The 26,785-nt window shown below is 39.8% G+C and overlaps 1 protein-coding gene across 3 annotated transcripts in view; it reads right to left on the bottom strand.

The window, feature by feature from the left end:
- Positions 1 to 21,847, bottom strand: part of ZDHHC2 (zinc finger DHHC-type palmitoyltransferase 2) — a 34,880-nt gene extending 13,033 nt beyond the window's left edge. The window contains exons 1-6 of one of the 3 annotated variants that reach the window (XM_030493164.1): positions 21,659 to 21,847; positions 12,427 to 12,453; positions 9,226 to 9,320; positions 6,018 to 6,138; positions 5,030 to 5,099; positions 3,371 to 3,403 (exon numbers count right to left, since the gene is read on the bottom strand). In XM_030493164.1, the coding sequence (XP_030349024.1) occupies positions 3,371 to 3,403; positions 5,030 to 5,099; positions 6,018 to 6,138; positions 9,226 to 9,320; positions 12,427 to 12,453; positions 21,659 to 21,830 (518 nt within the window). In that variant the 5' untranslated portion in view covers positions 21,831 to 21,847. Of the gene's footprint in view, positions 1 to 3,370; positions 3,404 to 5,029; positions 5,100 to 6,017; positions 6,139 to 9,225; positions 9,321 to 12,426; positions 12,454 to 21,624; positions 21,637 to 21,658 lie in introns of those variants that run through there. The other 2 variants (XM_030493166.1, XM_030493165.1) reach the window with 2 other exon arrangements.
- Between the last annotated feature and the right edge of the window lie 4,938 nt (positions 21,848 to 26,785).

Genomic DNA, 26,785 nt, shown 5'->3' with positions numbered 1-26,785 from the left:
AGTTTTTACTTTATGACACTGTTTAGTGAGAAAAGAAATTTCAAGTGAGATGTTATCCCCCAAAGATGGAATTTCTTGAGTCAAAGACAGATTTCTCTCTCGTTGTTTTGTACTACTGCAAATGGTACACACATTAAAATAAACTTTCATAAATTATTCCAGTCTCTTCAATCTTGACAGAGCTGCAGACTGAGGAGTTCTTAGTGGAAGAGAATAGTTAATCAGAAGATTGGAGAGAAAGTAAACACCAAGGTTTTGTAATTGTACTATTTGAACTTATAGTAAAACCCAAGAAAGGTGGTTAGATTTGAAGTCTACGATTTTTGAGGAAGAGTGAAACTGATAAATGTACCAACGACTGGCTAAATAATGGTGTGCTATTGCACTAAAACATTCATAGAAAAGAACAGTCCAGGTTAACAATTTGGATTACAGGTAACATTCAAACCACTTAATTTTGAAGTACAAAAAGAAGAGATATCCTGTCTGTCTCAAGACTTAGCTTACTGAAAATGCCAAGCAAATAACCTACAAGGCACTGAAAGTGATGCAACTCAATTAACAAAAAGCATCACAGAATTAAGGAGATGCTAAATTCTTTTCAGATGACTCAAAAGACAAAAGAGAGATGTTTCAAATTATTCCTAAGGTGTTCCTAATGCACCTTGTTAGTATTAAAGTTATTATATACAAATTATATTTTTAGTGATTTCTCAAGCCATTGCGTTTCTGCCTGCAGCTCCATCTATATACAGTATGAGTAGCAGCAGCACTAGCATAGAAATCACTAATGCTTTTATTTCTGCATCACTTAAACCTTTTAGAGTAGTTAGAGGGCAATTAGCATTAAATATTTCCGTTTATCACAGCACTTCCATTAGCACAGGAGTGACAGCCAAAACAAAGCCTTCCAAAAAAGGAGAAAACAGCCGATCTGGGACTAGGACATGACTACCATCTTACTACCTCTGCCTTCCAAATGCTTCATCTTACTCTCTCTAGGTTATTTTTACCTGTCCTCTCTCCAGAAACCCTTCTAATAGCAGAGTATTAAAATAGTAGTAATTCCCATTACTGTTTCTGTGGTCTCCCTAAGCATCACTTGGGTTCCTTCCCCCTTCTTTCTTGCTCCCACCAAAAAATCCCAAGACAAAAAGCAAAGAGGACCTAATGAGATTTTCAAGGGGGCCAAACCCCACCCAGTATACTGATTTGCATTATTACATTTGTTGGCAAAATAGCCCTGTATTTCCCAATATAGGATTTGATCAGCATCTGTGCAGTATTTCAAAAGTCTTTGCCACTTTCACAGTTATTTTTTTCAGGGTGAGCAAGGAACTGTGAAACTAGGAAAAATAGAGCAAGATAATACCTCTTTTTCTAGTGCATTTCTGTTACTTGAAGTACAAAAGGAACATTTCTCCATCAAGAAGTGTTACATGTCTTTCAAGTACCTTCTCCACCTCTTGCTTTTCTGCACCCATTGCTTGCTTATTAGATTAAAACCAATGAGCTGTGTAAACACTCTCTTAAACTGGGTATGTTTATGTTGAGCAATGTAAATACTCTCTCAAACTGGTTATGTTTATGTTGTTTGGATACAAAGAGTCTGCAAACAGGCAAAATAAGCAAATGCTACTGATTGATAGGAAAATTGAGTTTATTTTTCTAGAAGTCTATGCCCTAGCGAAATACCACTTCACTATCCCTTCATACAACACATAAGTGCTCAGTTTATGATTTGTTATTTGATGCAATGGATTTTTATTCTGAAATTAAAGCTTACATGAAGGACATTTTCAGGTACTATCCTAAGACAGGACAACTCAAAAGATCCCAAACAGACCATAAATCTTATGAAAGTGTGTATAATACTGAATAATATAGTAATATTGAGACTTTTCACTGACACTTTGCCAAGAATAGACTGACAGCTATTCTTCTTTCAGCTTTCCACAGGACAGCTGTAAGAAGGCTGAGAAAAGGAAACAGCCTTTCTTCCTATAAGAAATTTGTTCTGCATTCAATGGTTTTATCTGTGTGGGTATTTTTGTTTTGTTTTGAGGTTTTTTGTTTGTTTGTTGGGTTTTTTTCTTTCTTAAGAACCATGCTAACACCACTAAGCATCAGCCAGTTTCACATGCTAATATCCCTACAGCAAAAAATACAGACAGGAAGTAACTCTATCCTATATTGTTAAGTATTTCTTTCAATCGTATCTATCTACCACGCAGCTGCAAAATAAGGGGAGACTCTTAAATCATACTGCATTATGTCAGAAGCTGTAGTCAGGACCAAGACAAACAGCAGAAGCCCTGCACCCCTTCCTCCCCCAGGACAAATTGATTTATGAAGGTCAAACCAGCTGCTTAGAACCATCTACCACTGCCAGGAGATTCTTCTTTTCCGACTGGTTCCATATGGTAAAGAACTGATACCTACCACTCAATCCTCTTAACCTGAACTTTACTAAACAATTATCTTTAAGTATGTTCATGAGATACCTGCCAAACCAACGTAAAATTAATTACACATCCTGTTTACCCACTGGCTCTAAGAGCTGCTGAAAAAAGGAAAACAAAACACTGTGCAAGCTGACATGGAAGTAAAAGGAGGGAGGGTGGGAAGGAGAGGGAAGAAAAAATAGAAAGAAAACAAAGAACCCATAAAACTAAAAGAGCTAATTTGCTGTTTCCAGCAAGGCCACTCAAGCTGTCCTAGTAGCTTCAGTAAGAGGAACGAGGCACAGCCTTTCCCTTTGGTTTTTAACCTAAGGTAGTATTTAACCATTCAGTGCAACTAAGCCACACTAATACTCAAAAGTCCATGAAGATGCAATTCTTAAAACAAGTTTTCTTAGTGACCAGAATCCTAGCTCATCCTAACTGTAAAAACACGAGATAGCTAAGTCATAGGTCTAAGAAAAATCATAGAACCATAGAATAGTTAGGGTTGGAAAGGACCTTCAGATCATTTAGTTCCAACCCGCCTGCCATGGGCAGGGACACCTCTCACTAAACTGTGTCACCCAAGACTCCATCCAACCTGGCCTTGAACACTGTCAAGGATGGAGCATTCACAACTTCCCTGGGCAACCCATTCCAGTGCCTCACCACCCTCACTGTAAAGAACTTCTTCCTTATATCTAATGTAAACTTCCCCTGTTTAAGCTTGAACCCATTACCCCTTGTCTTTCCACACCTCACAACTAGGATAAGAAGACACAGTAAATAACTCCAATAGTCCTGAAAGACCAGTAACTTCACATAAGCATCTAAGTGCAGGAACAGTGAAGCATCACCTTCATAACAGGCTCCTCAAGAGTTTACCAAATCAGAAAGTAAGAAAGGAAAGCCAATAGTACACTCACCAAGGGCAATGGTGATCCATTTTCAAAATGCATCTTAAAAAAACCCAACAGAATTCCAAGCATCGCAGAAAGCACAAGGAAAAAAAAAGTCAGAAGCACAGTTATGTGTCAGATTTAAATTATTCACATACAGATTAAGAACTGCCCATATGTACTACTGGTTACCTAATCTATTTTAAAAAGGTATCTATTTAAATTCAGATAATATAGTTTACCTAAAAGTAAACTGTAGATAACCCGAACTCTTAACACTTGTTCTGTCAAGAGCATAGTCATTTAAGAAAATGCAGCCTATAACTTCAACTTTAGGATTTGGTCTTCATTCTGAACAGGTTTTTCAACTGTTGTTTATTCTCTGACAGAGCCTTAGAAACTGGGCTCAGTTTCCATATATTCTACAGAACTATATTCTATAGTTCAATTATTATATACTTACTGATACAAGCAAATGTATTTCCAAATACATGATTTGCTTTTATAGAAATATATACAGATGCACACAGGTTTTTAAGAACTTACCTTGTATAAAAAATCCCAAACATTTTTGCAATGAATCACTCTCCATTAATAAAACATGCACAAGAAAATCAGATATAATTGAAGCAAGTGAATTGTGACAAGGTAAGGACAAAATTAAGGTATTCTTCAAAACTTATGAACTAATAGCCTTCTCCAAATTACTCACATTTCTTAGGATAACACAGGTCATCCTGCGTTCTCCACCCTGCTCAGTCACAAGAATGTTCCTATCTTACATTACAACCACCAGCCCATACAACACAACCGAGATCCTCTTTCTGCCTCAGCTCAATTACTCTTTCAGTGCCTCTTCTGTTTTGCTGGACAAAGGGAAAGTCTTCTCTGCCCCACAATCATGTTGAGAGGTTTGATGCATATCAGCTGAAGAGCTTTTGGAACAGCCTTAAAGCTAAGAATAAATCTACCTCTGAGGAAGCCCCTTCTCTAAAGTTAGAAATTTAATTCACTGAGGGCAAGAGTGGAGAACCACACAGACACTCAAGCTAAATGGAGAGAGGTCATAGAGAAGAACAGCTGAAAGAAAGATTAAATTAAAAAGCAATTAGACTTCTGGGGAATATGGACGTGAACTTCCTTTTGTGTTAGACAAACAAAAACTTGTGTTTTATGACTTCAGTTAGAAATGGGGGGATGGCTGGTTGTTTCTTTCTTTAAAAAAAACCCAACAAATAACCTGCAAGTTATCCAATGAAAAATAGGATATTAAGTTTATTACCTCGGATAAGATGCAAGTCACATCATGATTAGATTGAGATGGGTAGTGATGTTTATTCAGATTCTAACAAAAGAAGCAAATTTTTGTTTATCAGCTATTTTTGGTTACATTCTTAAGGAAAGTTCTTTATTAATATTCATCATTTTAACCATTATGTAAAGAATGTATAAGACCATGTAATCGATGTTGGCATCAGGAAAGCCATCAAATGAATTAGAGTAAGTTACAGACTTCCCTAGAAATAAGTATATAAAAACTAAATCTGAAAAAAATCTGAGGGAAAAAAAAGCTCATATGCCAAAACGTTAAATCTGAAAAAAATCTATGCATAAAATACAAGGGCTCTGTGTCAAGAAAAAAATCCATTAATTCATAAAAATTACTTATTCAAAATATTTTCTTACTTGTCGCATACAGAGCAGTGATGGCAACGGTCTGGTTTTACAAGATGGCATCTGTCACAGTATCTGATTGCTAAACGAAAAAGTTCCAAGATTAGATCTCAATGTACAGTTACACATTTTGATTCCTGAGGTCTGCACAAAGTAAATACTAGCAGCTCAGCCCAGCAAGAAAACATTTCAGGAAAACATTTCAGCATGGACAAACAGTTGCATTCTGTAAGTACTTGCAGTGCTGAATCTGGCAGAGTGAAGCCAAAAAGCTCAGTTTTTGCAATCTCTGCTAATCATGCTAATCAGGGCTCTTTCTTCCAAACCGCTCAGCTCTGCGAAAAAACCCAATGAATCAACAAAACCCATACACAAAACCCTCACTAGATGGTAAAACCTTTAAAGACTGTTCAACAATACAGCTATTTTAAGCTATTATTCTAACAGCTTTAATTTACTATATGAGATTTTCTCCTGGATTTGTTTAGCTAGCCAGCATTTACAAATTTACAGTATCAGTAGGTTAAGATTAACTCTTACTTTGTTCTTGCAACTGAACAACCAGCAAGTAAAACAGTAAGTTTCTTACTGTGATCTATCTAGCTATACATGACATGCAGACAGTGATTTATTAATTTTTTTTTTCAACCTATGAAAGAAGAAATCAATGCAGTTAATGACTGCTACAGCCTCTTCTGCAGTTTGTTAGCATTACAAGCTATTTGTTAATGTCAGTTTGCAAACATTTAGCAAGGCATTGTCAATCCACTTTAAAATCCTAAACTGTATGCAGCAATTTACTTTCCAACAACGTTTCCACTGAATAAATGTAGCTGTATAACGTTATATTAAAGTTAAGTTCTTGGGTCACTTTTTTTATTTCACGAAGGATGAAAAGCAGATCTTCCCTACAATTCAAACCTTTGAATTTTTTTATTTAGTCAGTTTACGTAGTACATCAAGACACCTGCCTTTGGTGCTCTCCTGAACACCTATTTACCTCCAGACATTGTCCGTGTATAGATAGGAAGATCCTTGGCTGCCCGTCTTAAGACTTCTTGCTGGGATTCACCTCTAGGTTCCCTCTCCAAGGATTCCTTGTCTGAATATGATAGATGAAACTGGAATAATTTTTAAAATCAAAGATATGTTAGCAAATTTCAAGTTAAGAATCTGTAGAGATGTAAAGAGAAATAAACATTCACTTCATAATGATGGATCTGCAGCATGTACAAGGTACTACAATAAATAACCCAGTGTTCCTAAGACCCCTAATTTAGTTTATGACAACTGAAGACAAAATTAGAATTATTTCTGATTTGGTATTGATGCGATGCTGAATGTTTCCACAAGTAATAAGCATCACTCTTCAAGAAGAGGATCAAGCACTTACCATTCCCTTGAAAGGTGAGTTAATTTACTTCTGTAATACTAAATATTATATAGTTAATATAAGCTAGGTGCCAATCTTTAACTTAAAGAAAATACACTACTAGTAATAGCAGAAAAGATAGCTTTATTTCTCTTCATGTGACTAATATTTTCTTTTCTATTCTTTCCCACTGGAGACTTGCTGTTCTCTTCAGCAGCTGTCAGGATGTGTTTTTACTTCGAGACTGGCTGAGAGAAGGAAGAGATGGGTGTCCTGTATGACAGAATAACCACTTAACATCTTGCATGAAAGGACAACTTCTGTCACTGCCCAAAATGTCCACAACAAACACTGCGCTAGTAAGAACTAAGAGGGTAAACATCATTGAAAGAAATGCACAATATACGTGACATAGTCCAAATTTCCTGCAATCCGAAGTCCTCTGCAACACAGCAACATAGTCAGCTTTGTCACTGTAGCTTCTAGAAATGGGAGATGCCAAAGTCTCTCTACCAGAGAAACAGGATACAAAACCACCTCTGAAAAGAAGTCCATATTTGGCAGGAAAAGTGGCTGTCTCTAAAGTGTGCTAGAAATAGAAGACCTCTGCATAGGGTTTATGTCTACAGAAAGGCTAGTCATGACAATAATTTTTTTTTCCCCTAAACGGAAGTGATGCATGTAAAACTAAGAAAGCAGACAAACATACAGTTAGCAGCTTATTCTCCCCTCCAGAGAGAAGGCACCACTCTACCTTGTAACAAGGCTCACAATCTTCCAGCAGAAGCTGGAGCTTCACTATTTAGCATCAGTTTCTCAAGTTACCTTTCATTTTTTTCCCTAGCAAGAACACATGCTTGCTAACACCTGAATTGATTTATATTGGGATACACAGGATTTCTCACTGCAGAAACCTGATTCAGAATACTTTATTTTTGTAATGCTTCCTGTTTGATGCACATGGAGCTACTGCTCCATCATTTTGTATTGGTTCTCAGAGTGGTCCTAAGTCTACAAAACCTTCCTGCCTAGGAAACCATCTTCTCTCCCATCTTCACGCAATGCTTGTATATAGCTAGTGCGCCATACAGGTACACACAGGTAGAGAATGGCGTACACTAAAGTGAAGTCCCTCAAAGTCTCTCAAAGAGAAACTGCAGCTGGAACTTTAGAGCTTTTCACACTTGTATAAAGTTGAAATAAGCTTAAAAAGAAATGTACAAGCTGCATGGTTTGCACCAGCTGCAGTATCCATGAAAAGAAAACACAAAAGCTTTACGTGTGTTTTCAGCCTTCAAACAAGTATTTGCTATAGTTGGTACAGCAGTTCATTTACAAACTTCTGCTCCAGTACATCAGGAAAAAGACATGGAACAACAAAGATGTCACTTACTGCCAGCAACATCGTGTAAATTCAAAGAACACAGAAACACCATGCACTGCTTTCTATTACCCAACTTCAATACTTTTAATATCCCATTTGAAGTTCACCAGTAGCATTGTATGATAGCTTTGAAATCCACTGTAATTACTAAGGATTTGTCAAAATGTTTTGGAAGTCTTTTACTGGCATCAGCCCAGTAATTTGAAAACCCTTCTAATTATCACTACACTCACCATATACATACATATACTTTGCTGCAATTACCAGATGAAATGGGTTCTTAATTTATTTCACTCCTCTCTGCCCCAAGCTGTAGTAAAGTCTGCAGTGTGAAATTCAAGGAAGATGCCAATTACTTTGAATTATCTACTTGTTTCCACAATTACATATCTTATTAGTGAATAAAAACTATTCAGAAAAGAACTTCCACACAACAGACAGCAGAAATCACAAGCTATTTATTTTGTGTTGGCATGGTAGTTATAGAAACTGGAGTTGCAAGTCCATGCCAAAATAAGCATTAGTTTTGTGGATATTTCAAACTCCAGAGCAGCCACAGCATGATTCTTCTTGACCTCAGAGGTTGTCTGACAATGCATCTACTGAGGACTGTGGGGTTTCTGTACAAAGACAGGATGCAAGAGGCTAAAAAGTTGTGCTGGTTGTACGAAGCTGCATGGGGAGGATTTTCACCAAGGCTATCGACAGTTTTGGTTTTTCGTTTGGTTTTTTTTAATGTTAGAAAGAACATGAAATTAAAATAATTTAAAAAGCTAATACAGTACTAAAAGCAATTATCTTGAGGCTACGTCATGTTGAACTTGGTTTTGTGTATTAACATTCTCCAAGACAACTGGATCCTCCTTCTTTAACACTTCTATACTAGCTGGACTTAGACTTGGGGTATAGGTTTACTCAGACCTCTTTTCCACGCAGCTGTTCTCCACTAGCTCCCTTCCTGCCTAGCCAGCTGTGACTTCCCAGGATCAGCTTACCTGCTTGTGTGCTCGTGCCACAACCCTCAAATTCCTACATACCAAAACAGATGGGGAAGAAGTTCTAATTCAGAGGACAACAGACAGATGCTCACAGGCAATATGTCTTAAACACAGGGAAATCAATTTTTTGCCCCATGCAAAGATTTGAGCTGCTAGTTCGAATAGCTCTGATTTTTCAAGTGGAGAGCTTTTTCCTTCTTAGTATCATAAACACAATGTAACTTTAAAAAGCAATTAAAAAAACCTTTAAAACTTAACTTAAAGAGAAGATGTAATTTTTTTTGTCTTGGTCATTACACTGTTTGCAATCTTACTGCTATTGAGCAGCTTTAACGACCATCTGTATTTTTCTACAGTGTAAAACTACGTGAGACCAGAGCCTAAGATATTCAAATACTACAAAATCAGGCATTTGAGTAGGCTATTTCAGAAACAAAAGTGAAGTTTATCTTACTTCTTTTGAAGGATTCATTGGTAGCGTAAAGATTGTCTTCCAATATGACCAGACGAACAGCATGAAAAATATGTGGTAAGCAACCAGGCACACAACTAAAATCAAAAAGGAACAGAATTAATACAAACAGACCAGTGATACTATAGTGCTTACAAATGGCTGCTATACACAGCACAGATAGATAGTGCTCTTACAGATGTAAATAGAGCCTCCATGAAAGCTAAACAACGAAATACTGCACTGCAACTTTACGTGAGACAAATAGAGACTTTGTGCGGAAAGTCATGATACATACATTACAAAAGTTTGAGGGGAACAGTTACTAGCCTATTAGAGCCCCATAATTATTTATCAAGCATTTATGCATTTGTTAAATAACTGATGCATCTCTTTTTTAGCTCTATAAACCATGTAGGGAGACTTCTAGCCATGCCAAAAAAAAAACAAACCCCAAAACCTCAAATCCCACAAAGGAAGTAAAGCTTCCTAAACAATGACTACAGTGAGGGGAGTCTTCAAGTAGATATGCATATGATACCTGAGCAGTAACCATAACCAGTTAATTTGCTTTATAAATTTTTAGGAGGGAGGACAGTAGGGTGGTTTTAAAAAACCTGCAGGTTCTTTAAATTCAAATATTCATTCACTACTTTACATTCTTCACAGCCAGTGATTTATTCTTGGATTTTTTTAATAGATGCCAGTCAACATTTACCATGCTGAGTTGTTTTACTAGAATACAGAAGGTAACATTACCTTTCCAAAAGAGCCTGCCATGGATGGATAGGTGTTCATTTAAAATCTCTCACTGTACCAAGAATTCACTACAGTAAATCCAATACTTGTATCCCCTGATTAACTTGCTCTAATGCACAAGAAAGACTATTTTGTTGGATTTTTTTTTTTTAAGTCAGGCGGAGAAGCAGCAAATAGAGGACAGCTAGGTCAGCAACAGTCAAAAATACTATTTCTCTGCGGTACAGATGAACTCAGATCGTTGGGAGCTCAAGGTTATATGCAGCTATATGGTCAAATAGCCTTTACACAACTTTTACAAATTCATCATCAAAAAAAACCATCATAAAGGGAAAAGTGTACTTTCACTACACAATCCAAAATATTACCCTTGTATGGTTAGCCCATGTTTTTATATACATAATGATATTCAGTGCTAGATAATTTTCTGTAACACATGCATGATAGTGTGTATAAATGCAGGAACAGTAGATCTGCATGTTCTTGGTTTCTGTAATTTTGTCTCAAAAGTAACACTGAATAAATGTTTCTGGTGTTGAAGTTTGTTTACTCAAAAAAAGCAGCAACACAGTAAATATTTATTCTTATTCACTAGGCAGTTAAAAAACAATAAACAAAAGCCAACAAAATCTGAGGAGCAATCCCGCAGAAAGCTTTTGGGATGACAGGGGAAAAGAGCCATATGCCATGTCTATAAACAGAAAAAAAATGTCATCAATATAAGTAAGCAATGGAACTGGACTCCCCACCAAGCATAATACAGTTATTGACCATCTGGTTATTGCACAGGCATCTGGAAGGAACAGTCCACATTTTTATCAAAACATTTCTATCAACTCTAAAAAAAACCCTGATTTATACAAACTAAATCAGTATTTTTTTTAAACAACAGTATATTCATGGCATAAAGTGAGGGCAAGGTAGGGCAAGTTACATCAGTTCTGTACACTATGAATTTACTAATCTCCATCAATATTTCACTGTTGTGAGAATAATGGTAACTGACTGATAAGAAAATTCCTTTTTCACACATAAAAACTCAGACTTCTGGAGTAAGACAAAATTTTAGCCTGAAGACATTATCCCATGTTTCCCCTTCAAAGCCTGCATGAGACTTAAGCTCTTCTTGTTCACTCATGTACCTCTGTTCTCCAACCTGGCCGAGGTCCTGACCAATCACTTCTCCCAGGTTACCTACCCACCAATTTACCTGCACCACAAAGTGACCCTGGGCTACTAGCAGCTCCACCGGGTCTGTGCGTGTTGAGAGTCCAACACAGGAACCTCAGTTCCCTTGAGACAGAAAAAGAAGAGCTGTCCTCAGCTCCCTGCGCAGAAATCCTTGTATTTTACATTTTTTTCTGGGAAAAAACCCCCAAATGACTTCAAACGGTGTATGCTGTGCTTGCAAACCACCCATTTACAAATAGCTAGTATGGCTAGAGTTGCCTGGAAATTTGCAGCGACCTATAGTAGGTCTGAGCCTTATTTGCCTCTTGAAAGAACATAGCGCAGAAGCACAGCCAGGGTAAATTTCTCCTAACTGGCGGAAGCTCACCAAGGCTTTGAGCAGCTAAAAATAAGGAAATGTAATGCTCCTGATGCATTTTGCTCATAATTCTAATGTGCTTTTTAAGCAATGCCTAACACCACACTCGTCTTCCCACACACACACTATGGAGCAGCAAGAAACTGGAATTATTTTAAAGTCCGCAGGTGCTGAAGTTTGCAGATACGCTCATGCTTTCATACTGGGGGAGAGATCATTGAACTGAAAAGTTTTCAAGCAAATGTTTATTAATTAGCAAACATTTAGAAGAAGTGAGGAAGTCACCAATGATATAGTAAAACCTGCTGGAATTACACAAGTGTAAAATGCACACAGTTTGTCTCTTAAGCCCCAAGCCCTTCCTGCAAAACCTTCACAGCCCCACACTTTACACTGCCATTTTGTGCTGTGGTATTAAAACAGCATCTGGAAAAGCAATCTAAACATGCTACAGCCTTGGGGTACAAACTCTGATGACAACTAATCAGGCAGTTTTATTATCTTCTGAAAAGGTTATGTATCTGAAGGCTCCTCTTTCTTCAAAGACAGAAGAAATGCAGAAAAATATCACCTTCCATTTAAGTATGTTGCACTCTGCACAAACATGCTGCTCATCTTTAGAAGTCCTGGTTTTACATGAGCTTTACTTGTTCAGTAAGTAAGGATTAGTTGACACTTCAGAAAGCCAGTAAGTAGAGTTAAAAGTTCTAATTTTTTTTTATCTCTATTTGGAATAGCTAAAGCAATATTCGGGAACAGCGGGATAATAAAAGGAGCTGAGTAATACAAAAAAGTTTACTTATTTAAAACAGGTTAGACCTGTATCTCAATTTTACTAGTAAACTACCCTGAAATATGAATTCCACTTACAAATAGCTTAAAAAAAAAAATCTTACCTTTTTCTCCAATATTTGTCATTGTCACTGGAAAATGAGAAAAAAGGAAAGAGTAAAAATGATGTTTAAATAGCAAATGATGTAACTGAATATTTTAAACTTCTCTTTTTCAATTGAAGCGAGGAGAGCAATCACTAAAAAATACAAGCTTAAGGCCACACACTATCCAGCTTTCCTGCTGTGTACATTCACCACAAGAATAGGTAGACAATGCCAATTGCTTATTACGTTTTTTGGCTCCCATTTCCAGGCCCAGTTCCTGAGAACTAGCATCTCCATCTATCTGAAGCTGCCAAGTTTAACCCAAGAAAAGCCACCTCTGCAGAACAGTTATTTCTTTAACTGTGGTTGTACAGGTTTTACTGTTTACACACATTATGTTCTTGAGGCAGAGGTGTCAGACTCCAGAAGTGGTTTTGCAGCAATACCCAGTGATACCTTAGATCTCCAAAGCATAAAAATCCAAAGTAGACAAAAGCTGCATTTCCTTTAAGAAATTACCCACAGATTACAGGATTTGGGGATAGTAAGAGAGGCGCAAGTATGTCAGGCATGGAGTACACAGTTATCATGTATCAGTCACCACATTTATGAAAGAGAATAGATCTTTTTTTTTACACCTATATTCCACCCTCGGTCATGGTATATTTAAAAAATAACCACCCCACAACAGGTAACTCAGAAACTCCCAAGTGATCAAAAACCTCATGGTGCTCTTTCCTCTCCACTCAAACTACACGTTTATCCATCCCAATTAAGCAGCCTACGAACTGTAAGCAACTGCGAGCAAGAGGGCAGTAGCTATATGGATCTCTCATCCTCTCTTGTCCTAATAAAAATGGCTGCACAAGGCTGGTCTTCAAACAGCAGATACAAGGCAACTCCTACTGAAAGGCCAAGCAGCCATACTGTCCTACTCTGATGTATTAAACTTCAGCATGTTGACAAAGTGAAAGTTGCTATTTAAGTATACCCTGCACAATGCAAGGATGTACTGTGGGACCAGTGCTGCCCAACACCTTAAATAATGCTCTGGAAGAGTGAGCACTCATCAAGTTTACACATGACACCACCCTGGGACACCAGCTGATATGCCTGTGTGCAGGACTGCCATCCAGATGGACCCAGACAGGCTGGAGGAATGGGCCAACAGCACCCTTAGGAAATTCAGCGAGGGCAAAGTCCTGCACCTGTAAAGAAACAACCCCCTGCAACGACACAGCCTGGGGACTGCTCTCAGTTTTCTAGTTCAGCTAAGAGAAGTCTTCAGAGCTTGATAAGCTAAATCTATCTAGACAACCCCTAAAGAAAAGCTGAAGGAATATGCATATACATTTAACTCTGAGGAGCAGAGATGCTGCAGTACAATAATGCACAAGAACTGTAAAATTGTAAGTAAACAGTCATCCATTAGCAAAAAACCAAGACATCTCTAGAGCTGAAGTGTAATTTCAAGGTGCTGCAGCTCTCAGATTAGGACAAACTAGCCACTACACAAATTCTGATTTTTCTTTCTCCACATGGTCTGGTCAGCAAGGTGTGCAGAAATTTTGCCAGTCTGCTTGGAATAACTGCTCTCTGCTAACCAAAAAGCCACAGCCAAGCATACATTGCAGAATCACCAGTTTCAAACTACAATCCACCAACCTTTCACAATGATTTGTGGTATTTTTCTCTCCTAACAAGGGAATGGCATAGAACATTGCTGTGAAAGCAGTTGTCATCTTTCACACACACGCCCCCACACACACCTTGGATAAAATGTACTAATGAATGTGTTTGAGACTTTAACATTTTCCGCATGTCTGTAAGTAAAGGACTAATACAACTAAAAAAATCCAAATTCAGATTTCTACCTGACTGCAAGCCCACTTCGCAATTTCTGCCCTCCTCCGCGATGGAATGCACTTTTCAGAGTCTGCACCTGCTCAGTGGACTGCCTTTTCACCTTCTGTGGTATCTAGCCTGGAAGCCAAAAGTTCCTGACAGTCAGGAGCTGAAGGTTAAAACGTAAGTGCCCAAAGATGCCCAGTTAATCCCAGCAGAATGAGAAGCCTTTTTTTTTTTTTTTAATACATCTTGTCATTTTAATCTCTTCTACCGCCAGAGTATAACTCAAAGTTACTTTGTATGCTCCTGAGTTACAACAGTGTAAGAGACTAAAGTAGAAAAGGTAAGGCCAAAGAGAGATGCCACTATCTTCAAATTTACCATCTTTTTTCTCCACACTTACTGCAACTGGTGTTTTCTATGAAGAGACTGGCTGAGCTACTTAACAAAAATCCATGAAAAATAATTTTCTAACATGAAAGAACTCCTCTAATCTTGCATTCAACCAAAGAAACATTTGCTATTTTCTCCACCTTCTGAACAGCACACATGATATATTTATTTAAACCAAATTTTCTATTTTTCAGCAGATTTAGTGATACAGATTTGCTGTATTATTGAATAATATTCAATCTTATAGTCTTCTGTGAATCATTTATACTAGTCATTCTGGCAGTTTCCTAATTTCTCTTCCAAGGGGTTACATTCACTGCTGATAGTGCACAGAAAAGTAGGTCAGGCTGTGCATCCTGTCATTAATAAATATCAGCTTAAATGTTGTGAATTCACTTACTAGTAGTCAAATAGCATATGAATAATCAGGGTAAAAAGCATTTATGTCTACAACGGCTTAAAATAAACACCAGTGACATACCAATCCTAACTATTAAGCAATTTCTACAATCTGGGAGAAAACATGGTAACACTCTTTGAGAGGGGAATGGAATGATACTCCTGTATACTCAGAGAAGGATATAATTATAAAACCATGACCTGTCCTCCAGAAGTCATAAAAAACTTACAGCTCTGTTTGCCTGAGATACTGCGCTCATTAAGAATCAGCCTTCCACTGCTAAAGCATCAGGATGCCATTTACAGTTCAGTACTAGCAGACTATCACATAATTAGAGCCTCTCTGTTTCATTACACAGCTTGCAGACAGTGCTCATCAGAATTAGGGATCAGGCTGGGACATATGCAGGACTTCAGCCAATGTAGATGCCAATTTTCTGAGCCAGAAGCATCATTCCCTGCTACCCTGAGCCCCAGGCAGCCAGAAACAGGAATGGCACATTCAGTAGTCAGTGGTGCTGAACAGCCTATGTTTGCAAAAATCAATAGTGACTGAGGAGGACAGAAAGTTGTGTTACAAATGATAGGAAAAAGCCCAGGATGGAAAGGACAACCAGAGAAGCCTGGGAAATTCATCCCACACTTGCTGGTAGTCTTCCCCACTGGGAGAAAGCCATGCTGCATTAGAAATGCTGCCTTGGCAAGAGAAAAGGCACCACCATATCTCAAACCTGCCTGCCACAACTTCATCACACAATTAGTTTGCTAAGAAGAGAAGCCACATTGCTAAGCACCTTGCACGGGGCAGACCTTAATTCAGTGATAGAAATGGATTTTCCATTTCCTGAACTATGGCTCATTTTCTCTGGAAATCTTTATTCTTGCTCACCCATGGAAAAATTAAGGCATTTATCTCCATGTAACTAGAGATATGGCAAGACAGATTGCTACAACAAAACCCAAAAGATTTTGGAAGATAAAATTCACCTTAAAAATTGGTATTCATTTTCTAACATTAAATTTTGCTTTACTTTAAAACCCAAAATCAAGTTCCTGAACCTTACACTAAATGTAATGGTTAGATTAAAAAAGATAGGACAAAGCAATTAATTTTTTAAAGCTTTGATGAAAGTAAACATACAAAATCCTGCTTCCATATTTTAAGTACACTTGCTAAATATTTAAAACTTCGGAATGGGAAAATAAGATACATCTGATTCAGAGACTCTGCAGCCACATCTATAAATAGCCGTTTCTCTCAAAGTTTATACAGTTTAACATCTTGGATCTGATGCACAAAACTAAGTACATATTTTATCTTTATAGCGTTATTTTAAACTGTGAAACACTGATCTATAGATGCAGTTTAACTCAGCTCTCTGTACACATAAAAGTGTTTTATAGTTGTGACAAGTGTTCTATCGTTGCCTGCAACAGTTCTTCAGAAAAAAAATCAGGACTTACAATAAAAACCACCTCTTTTCTAGACAGAGCAGTGGTATGCATTGATTCTGAGTGACAAGGTGGAGACTGCCACCAGTGCTTCGCTTCAGGACAAAAATAACAGAAATATTTCTGGAAGACTGAAGATTAGCATAAGTAGCCATCAATAACCCATACATCTGGATTTGACAGTATTTGTGAGTGTTTCAGTAAACTCCTTTTAACCCTGTGCCGATCAAACTACATCACCACACACCTACCCAGCAGCAAACTGCTATCTGGTACTTTTTTAGTTAAGATCATGAAACCACTGCTTTTGGATTGAGTATGACTAAGGATTGATCGATCTTTCTGCTTTACAAACTCCCATTTACTTTCCAAGTCACACAGACTAACTGAAGACTGAAAGCTACTTCTAGAGAAGTTGTTGACCAGATCGTTTTTAGCAAACAGAGTACACCCTGAGAAGAATACCCAAGAAGTTACTATATATCATGTAGTGTTCAATCTTTAACTGAAAACAGAATCTTATCTAACAATTATGTCCTCACTATAGACCTTACGTTTTCAACTTAAAGCCACAGTTTAAATTTCAAGGCACAAAACCTATAGGCAGTAAGTACACTAGGCACTACATGGAGAGTTAACCAGTCATACTTTATACAGACTTCAGTTCAATTTCAGAAGTGAAGAATGGCAGCTGACACTGAAAGTCTGAGAAGGAAATAAAATTAAATTTGAGAAACATAGAGCAGTGCTACTGGCTAAAATTCCAAAGCCTATTTTGCTTCATCTGCCAGTTTTGAAACTTTCCTGAAAGTAACCAGTGAACTCAAAGAGGAAAAAGTGTGGTGTTTGCAAAATATGGTATAAAAAAATCAAATTTGCATTGACCAAAGTCTTTTGCTACCTTAGCAGCCAAAGTACAGACAGGGTATTTAACTGGTATTTGACAACTGCCAACTGCAATACTACAATGTACTTGTATTTCTATAGCCAAATGTAAGCTGTAGATGATTGCAAGACATGAGGAGCAAGTACCATTAATCCTTTGATCCATTTGGAGACATCCTGAGCAAGAGCTCAAATCCAGCTGATCAAATCTTGGGTGTCACCCTTTTTTTTTCTTCTTGTTTTTTTCTCCATCAGCTTCTATCTCCATATTTTCTGTGCTTCTGATCCCCCGATGAAGCTGTGCCATACCTCCAGGGCACTCATTAATTCTGCCTCTAAACTGTGATGAATTAAGCAGCTTTTTATCCTGCTGTAATTCTATTCCACTGATGTTAAAGAGAGCCAAAACCCTTAATTCAGCACTAATCAATCTGATCCTCCAGCAAAAATCATTCATGATCATTAACATCTTTAGAAGCTGGATGTCATTCCACGTTTTCCTATTCCACTGAAGGTAACTGTGGCCAGATCTCAGTCACATATTCTACTCCAAAACCAGAGATGAGGCTTATGAGCTCTTCTGACTGTATTGTGAATGTCCTGTCCCCCTCTTTAACTGTTCTGAAGTCACTTATTCTTTACCAAATCAGGTAAACCACTCACCAGGTGACAGTATTTCCTTCCTTTCACTTCACTTACGTAACCAGAAAGTGCTTATTGTTCATTTATATGTTCCACAGCAAATCTGTTTTCCTTCTTCAACTTACAAATTCAAACTGCATTTTCAGACAGGACTCCCTGAGCAAAAGCATTATCCCTAGAATTAGTATCACTGACATGTAAAAATGGATCAAAACTGAACATATATCCATATTTCATCAGCACAGTCTTTACTGTCACTAAAAAGGTCTACCACGGCACTGTCAAATTTTCCCATTTTCCTTCTTATATGTAATTCCAAATCGTGAACTGCCAAGAAAACAAAACATAAAACCAAAAAGGATCTCAACGTCCAAGTCTGTCAAGAACATTTCTGACCAACAACTATCAGAAACTGCAAATAACTACTGGTTCTGCCTTACCCAAAGCATGGAGTGAAAAACTACTCCCAAGTCCCTTACAGATCTACTACCCCAACTTAGAGATATACCTAAGAAGGAAGGCATAAGAATAATTATTGTCTTTGCATATAGTTGACTGAATCAAATATGTATTTTCTGAGTAGAGACACATGGATGCAGGAACGGGGGGAAAGAATTCTGTTTGCGCTTCATGTTACTGTTGTTCCATATATCCTACGTTGAAATTTCAGTAGCTTCAGCTACCAAAGTTCAGTGTAATCACTGTACATCCCCACAATTTCCTCATCATTTTTTGGAGGAAGAATGATAAATCTGTAACCACAGGTTTCATAAATACACTCATCTTTTTTTAAGGGAAGGCATACTTAAAGGCGCATTAATTTTAAACACAAAGTTATCTGGGGAACAAAGACAACTACTACTGACAGACAGGGGTTATGAGCTGACAATATCAGCAAAATCAAGAGAATGGAACTGGATTAGAGAGAAGAAATTTTTAGTCAGGCGATTTAAAACCAATTCATTTGCACATTTAATTCCATATTTTATAACTAGCAGGAAGAAGACAATCATTTACTGGTGTTCAGTATCTTTCTCCCTAGAGGTTAAAGCAGTGGATTCTTTTATTAGTGAATCCACTAATAAAAGAGACAGAACTCTAGATATGGTAATACTACAGTTAAAAGTTGTGGATTCCTTTTTCTGTTTCTGAAACTTCTTTTGTTTCTAAAATGCTACTCAGTACTTTAAATACCCAGCTTTAGGGATGAAAGGGATCATCTTAGTAGACTTCTGCTTTTTTTTTTTTTTAATATATAATGTCCCTCCTACAGCACTCTATTGAAATTGCAAAAAACATTCAAAATACTACCTTTGAAACACTTTCTCATCATTAAAAGCTCAAATAAACCACTTACAACTGTGCAAAGTCCTCGCTAAGTCCTACTGCACAATGGTCAACACTGTTCCCTGTATGTTGCCATTAGCATCAATGACAGTAAGCTGCAGTAAAATAAGCAGCTATATGGATCCTCTTTAGCAATCAGTGCTGTGGGAATGAAAAACGCACTGAGTAGACAGGCTGGCTTCAAAGCGCTGAAATGCTTACAGTCTATTCCTGCCGTTGGCTTTCATTCTGAGTTGTTAGCTGTTCCTTCTGTTGTTTACACTAAATATTCATCAGTAAGACAAGACATAAGTTTATTTTATCTTAATATGCCAAAACTGAGGGAAAACATCCAGATACAGATAAAATATGGAATTAGTGGAAGTCGTGGACAACCATTAGGCTGAATTCAAAAACTTATGAGCCAGGCAGAATGGGGAAAGGGTGGGGGCAACGTGGGGGGAACAAAAAAAAAAAAGTCACCTTTGACCATAAAGAATTCAGTAGAAGGTGTGTTAGCAGAGCCCCAGGATTCCCTCTTCCTCCCCTCTCATACCTTTTGTTTTGAGTGGTTCTTAAGGAATTATAGTACCATAGTTTAAAGCAAGTTTCAAGCATGCAACTTCCTTAAGAGGTATCTGCTTTCACGTAAGCAAAACCACAATCTTCCTCTGCTATACAGAATTACAAAGAGTAAAAAATCACAGTAGATCACTCAAACAATAGTGCCTGAATCAGGCCTACTGTACTGCGCAAGCACCATGGGGCTTATGGTCATGATGGATGAAGTTAGTATCTTTAGGACAGATGTTAACTATAGGGTCACTTTCCTCCAAAACATTCTTGCCCTCCTTGTGCCAGCTTACAGCTCCCCTTTCTAGGCTCACTTGTTCAGCTTCTCCCACAACCCAAGTCCCAACTTCTAGTTGACGAGCAGTATTTAAAACTAACAGATTTGAATGCTGTTAGTGAAAAAAAAAACCAAACCCAAAGACATAAAAAGCCCACCTCCAACACAGGAACCACACTAAGTCTTGATACCTCCCTCCAAACCAGAGTTGCTAGGCTTGGCAATCATTTTTTCACTTAATGTCTCAACTGCTCAGCCAAGCATCTGTAGGACAAGAATTCTATCACAGCCTTCTGTTAAAAAAGAAAAAAAAAAAAAAAAAAAAAAAAAAAGAGGAAATCCAAAATTAGGTACCAGACTGCTGAGATCTTCAATGTGAACCGTGAACAGCTGCAGTCTGGCAAAATTACATAGGCACGTAACTGCACTCAGCTTGAGCTGGGTATTTTCCCTTCATTGCTGTTCCTTAAACAGATGCTAAATGACCAACAGTCACTGTGAACCTCACCTACAGTAGCAAGGGGAGACAACAGCTGATTTGTATTCCACTATATGAATGTATGCTCTACATTACCCCCTAAAATTCAAAGATTACAGTGTTTTCTACAGGACATACCGTGACAGAAACGGAATTGATTCAAGGGAGGCTAGCAAGCTGATCATTTAATAAATCCTTCTGGCTCGACTGCTCAAATTCACACCCAGTCACCAGTGTGCGATTATCTGCCTAATGCTACGGAGGAGCCAAGGGACACGATCGGGATGACTTCCGCATGAATTCCAGCCGCTGATGCCAAAGGACCAAGAAGTTGTGGCAGCCGGGCATTTTCTAGATGACTGAAGCGTGGCACGGGGATTTCCCGTTACCTGTTCCTGCTCCCAGGTTAGCTGACAGAACACCCTGTATGTCTGTCCATGTAAGCACATGTGTACGTGCCCTCATGCAGCAGAGGGAAACCGAACGGGCGCTAACTTTGCGGCACAATCCCCACTTCCCATGTTCGAGGTGTGATCAGTCACTCCCGGTGAACGCCACGGAGGAAAACTCACGCCCGTGCAAACCCCCGTGCGACCGGCTCCCTCCTCCCGTGCAGAACACACGCAGCGGGTCGTGGGAGGGACAAGGCAGCGCGGAGGCCCAGCGCGACCCCGGCTGCCCAGAGGGACCGGCCCACGGGGGGTCGCGCACCAGTCTCCAGCCCAGCCCAGCCCATCGCCGGCCGCAAGCGGCGGCGCAGCCCCGGCCCCGTTCCCGGCCCAGCCGCGGGCGTGGCGGTGGCGGCCAGAGGCGCCCCGGCGCCGACAAACAACAGACAACGCCGCTGCCCCGACCCCGTCCCGGCAGGCGCGGGCGGCGGAGCTCCGGCTGCACCCTCCCGGCAGGGCTGGGGAAGGGGCACCGGGGCGGCGGTAGCACCCACCACGTCCCGCGGGACCCGCCACGGCGGCACTCACGCAGGCAGAGCTGGGTGACATAGGCGTAGTAGGACCAGCAGAGGATGCTGGAGATGAAGAGCACCGGCACCCAGTAGAGCAGCCGCTGGCAGCGCCGCCGCACGCCGCCCCAGGTGCCCGCCGCCCTGGCTGGAGGCGGCGGCGGCGACGCCGCCATCTTCCCGCACCGCATCCCGCCCGCTCGCTCCGGGGGCCCGGGCCCGGGCCGCGCACCCCGCCGGAGCCCGCCCCGGCCCCTCCCTCCTACGCTGACAGGGCTCTCCGGCAGGACCGCTCCTCCCACCGCCCGCCCGCCTGCCTCTCCCGCGGGCCGGGGCCGGGCTGGGGAAGGGCTGCCTGAGGTGTCACAGCGTCCTATCGGGGTCCTGCAGGCACCGCCGCCACCGGCCTGTCAGGAAAGGGGACGTTCCCGCCGCCCCCCGTGGGCGATAGCGGGACGCACTCCCTGAAGTTGGGATCCGGGCCCCGGGGCAGCTCGGCTTCCTCCAAAATGAGTTTCGTGCCTCAAGCCCCTAGCACATGCTGGAGCGCTTGGGTGTTAGGTGCTGGAGACGTCCATAACATCTGCCCCCGTTATAACACCCAGTGTGGCTTCTTCCAGCTTTTCCACCTACAAAACAGGGATGTGGATACTAACACCCCTTGGAAATACTTTAAAACACCTGGTTAAGAAAAGCGCTGCCTCACTTTTGAATCGTGTCTTGGAGTAACATACAACAGCGGCCAAGTGTCGCAGGCAGCCGTGTCATGGTGAGGCTGTGGTGGCCAGCCCTGTGTTCGCCAGACGTTCGGCCAAGGGAAGGCGGCATAGGGTTGTGCTGACTCACTCCTTCCCAAACAGGCTTTGCGTTATGGCCATCGTAATGAAACGCCTGTGGAATGTCATAGTAAACCCAGGCTGCGGTGCAGTGTGTGCGCCCAAACGGTTGCTGAATTATCATTCCAGAATTAGAAATGCCAAGCACGGCCCGTAGTATTTCTGCAATCTGGTAGAGTCTCTCAGAGCACCGGCGGCACGGTAGGTAGGAAGGAGCTTGGTTAAAATGTGTTTGGACTTTGAAAAAAGGCTTGTGTAATACCTCTGAGTATTACACTGTGCATGAAGACTGTGCATGAAGCAAAGTAATCACAGCGTGGAAGGAGTACAACTGCCTTTCATTGAGAAACAGGCTGCGAGGGAGAAAAAAAGATAGAGAAAGTATGAGAAAAACAATAGTAGATGTGCTGCCAGGTTCCAGGGGATGAAACAGAGAGGCAGGAAAAGAAGTTGACCATGTGGCTGCTGTATTTTCATGTAATGCAAAACCATGTACCCCTCCTTAGTCTAAGATGATGCAGAGGAATTTCAGTTAGCCACAGTGAAGCGGGTGAATGAGCAATACAGAATGATGTATCGAGAGAAATATTACATATCCCATGGCTGTAAATTTTCTTTGCCTATTCAAGAAAAAGACTTGTAATCATTGTGAACGGCTCAGTGAAACCATCTCTGCAATGTATAGTTATCATAGAAGAGAAATGAACGGAATATAGCATTGAAAGATTGGAACATAAGAACTTAAGAAAAGATTCTGCATAATGGGGAATTATGTATTATACATCAAAAAAGAGATATAATGAATGGTGCTGAAAAACTAGATTTGATATTCCTGCATACTGTATTTCACAAAACAAGAGGAAAGGGACCAAACCCAACATAACATAGGCAATAAACCCACTTTAGTTTACCATAATTACTTATGGAAGTCATTACATTTTAATACAATATTTAGAGGATTTGGCTTTTGTATGTTTTAATGAGAACATCCGTGGTTGTTTGAAACAGACTTTAAAAGTATAAGGAATAAGATTACCCCTGCCTGAAGGCATACCCCATGCTTTAAAGGCAAGAGTAAAAGAAATGAAGGCAATTTAATTCATTTGCTGGCTTTTTGCACTGATTTGGAAACAGCTGACAGTGACCTCTCTCAGGTGCAAAGGGTAACACATCTATATGGGTTGTGTTTCCAGGGGCACACAGCTGCACCATGAGAAGTTAGCAGCTGGATGCCCTGTGTATAACGATGAAGTAGTTTTTGCATTGTACTTGGAGGGCTATGAAAAGCTTCCTCCTAAACCGTTTTAAAATGCTCTATGTGTTATGGGAGTTATTAACAACAACGCATGCCACGGAAGTGTAGTAAACATCAGAGAAAGCTTTTTAATGTAGTAATTAATTATTTGAAATAATAGTTATACAGGATTATGTACACAGAGAGGTAGCAGTTTGCCGGAGATAATGGAATAAAAAGATGATGTGTTACAAAGACCTCAAAATATATCATACAATTTCTGGTCAGAGGCTTTTTACTACCCTTTCATGGAAATGGGCTCATGTAGTCCAGCCTTCTAACTTTTCCATGGCCACTATCGCCCTCTTCTCACTGCTCAGATTTCACAATAATCAGAATTTTCTTACTTACTATGCTAATAATTACATTAATAATTATTATTATAGCATACTCTTTGCCAGAGCTCCAAAATCACAGTCATTCTGGTTCAAGATAAGCCCATTTAGTCAAATAAACAGGCAAATCTCACTTTAATTTAGTTGGGACAAAAAAGCCTGCCTTGACTGACACTCCCAATTACCTTGGAGCATCCTTTGGTCAGAGAGTTGTAAAGAATCCCTCACTCCTGCCCTTGCACTCTTGGCTTCTCCCCATGGATGTGGGCTCCCTAGCTCTTCTTCATGCCCACAGTTCCTTTCTGTTCCTTCCATAACTCTCACCACTGGGTCATAAGACACCTTATTTCTGTGCCTTTCCTCCTCCTCCTCACTCTATGATATGACCTGCAGAAATTTTAGGTAACAGCAGAACAACTTGAGAGTGAGTATGTTCAAAGGAGCATTGTGTTATGGCAGAAGTAAATCCTGGGATAATCTAAACTATTAGGTATTCATGGACAGATTTCCTAAATGTCTCTGCTCAGGCAGCCTCTTTCTGCAATGAGAGAGGTTACTTGGGGCACAGGTAATTGATGCTTGTGTGAAACGTTCACAAGCTAGAGGAAATGAAGGTAATTTACAGGCTTTTCTTCTTGTCAGGAGCTGGTCTGAAGATAGCTGGGGTTTGAGGAGGAGGCTTGAGTGTGTGACAAATGAAAACAAAATGTTCTTGTCTTAAGTGGTACAACTCAGCTTTTCCCCTCAGGCAAGGTGTGTGCAAAGTATTGCTGGTGGATTTTTTTAAAGAAGTGTCTCTCCTGGAATACATTTGGGTGTTTCTAACATTACCACATCTGACTATTTTCTGTATCAAATTGGGTGACTTAGCTAGTGTGAAGGGATGTTACAAGAAGGGGCTGCGCCCTGCAGCTCTGGTGCTGGGCATCCTCCTGCCTGGCTGCTGGAGGCCAGCTTGGGGACCCGGCATCACTGTGTTTTGGTATGATCCTTGTCCAGCTGATTTTGCCAAAACAAGCATCTTCTTGCTCCACACCCCCTTACCAATCAGTCTGGCTGGTCCCTGCTGTTGTCTCTGAGCATTGTTCGGTTGGGTTTGTGCCTCTGTATTGTTGGCCTCCCCCCTTCTCCCTGTCATGCCACTTGACAATGTCCTTCGTTAATGAAGGATGACTTTAATGAAGGAGGCACCCTCTCCTTCCACATACCTGTCTATCAGGACAGGTAGATTTCAGCTCGGTTCAGATAGACAACCCAGCTGGATAGAGTGGAAATCGTGCCTCTTTCTGAAGGAAGGCATCCCGGTACCCTAGCATGCAGTCCCAATTGAAAACTACTTGTGCACAAGTCTAGGGGGCTCTACTTTGTTGAACTACCTAAAGAATTACATTGTGGTTCTAATTGCTGACATTAAAAGTTCATTGATACTTATAGTCAGCTGATGCTGCATTTCTACAATGCTCATTGTAAATGAATAGCTATTCAGAGCATTTTGGGACATTTAAGAAGTAAGAAACTACTAGGAATTCCGGTGTTACTAAGTCATTTATCTGGAGCAAACAGTAGTAGAAGGTTTCTACATGCCTAATGAAGTTACACAGATGTCTTGAATGTATTTTGTTAAGATGTGATAAACAGTTCCTGATAATAAATCTCATAAAGTAATGGTGGCAAAATGGAAGGAAATTTGAAGCAAAAAAGGATGTTTAACATATGGCAGAGAAAAATTACCTGTTACTGATAATTCAGCATATCGAGTGTCTTTGGAGCTCAGTTTTGTACCAGTTTGAAAGGTCAGAAAATTAATAAAAAGAATAAAAAAGTAAAATGAGCCACAAAAGTGATTATGAAAATTAACAGTGTTCTCCTTATTGTATACGTGAATTGAATACCACAATACTGCAGTAAGAGGGCATTTGGCAAGGAATTACATTAGCATTCATTTAGCCTCTTGGGGATTTAATATCCAAGGCTGGCCATAAATGTTCATGTTTGCTGTCCATTCATAGGCTACGATGAGTAGCTGGAAACATCCTATGTGTACCTAGCTTATTACATTTCAGCTAAAAAATTACACTGGACTCTTTAAGACTACCATTGCAACAACTGAGTGTGGAAAAGCAAGACTTCATGTTACTAGATCATTTTAAAATGTCACAGACTTACTGTGCTAGAACAGTTTGAAAATGATAAAGCATGGTACATTTTATAATCTTATAACAACTTTCTGATTATTTTAATCACGGTATTTCTTTCATTATTTGGTCAATTAAAAAATCCCAAACTAAGTGTAAGCAGAATACAGTGAATGATAAACAAACACACATGAAAAATGCTCTTAATTTAACAAGTATTTTTCAGACTAGGAATTTACAGCTTATAGACTCTGAAAATCTCCTCCTCTAGGTAAGCAATCTGATATGATGGAATACTTTCTCTCCTGCCACATCCCATATATTCAGTGGAGCAGCAAGAGGAGGAGGGACAATAGGAGCATATTTATTTGCTCTCACACCAGTGCAATACACAGACCAGCAGCCAGAAGCAGGAATACGCATGGACACAGACGTACAGGTGCGTGGCACTAATGAGGTGACCCAGGGGCTCTACAGGGATGCTCTCTGACCTTCACAACAGTGACCGTGCTGCTTGATTCTCCCCAGAATGCTTGGGTGTTGGAC

Source organism: Strigops habroptila, chromosome 7 (genome assembly GCF_004027225.2).
Source record: "Strigops habroptila isolate Jane chromosome 7, bStrHab1.2.pri, whole genome shotgun sequence".
Taxonomy (NCBI): Eukaryota; Metazoa; Chordata; class Aves; order Psittaciformes; family Psittacidae; genus Strigops; species Strigops habroptila.
This window is presented reverse-complemented; position numbering and strand designations above follow the sequence as displayed.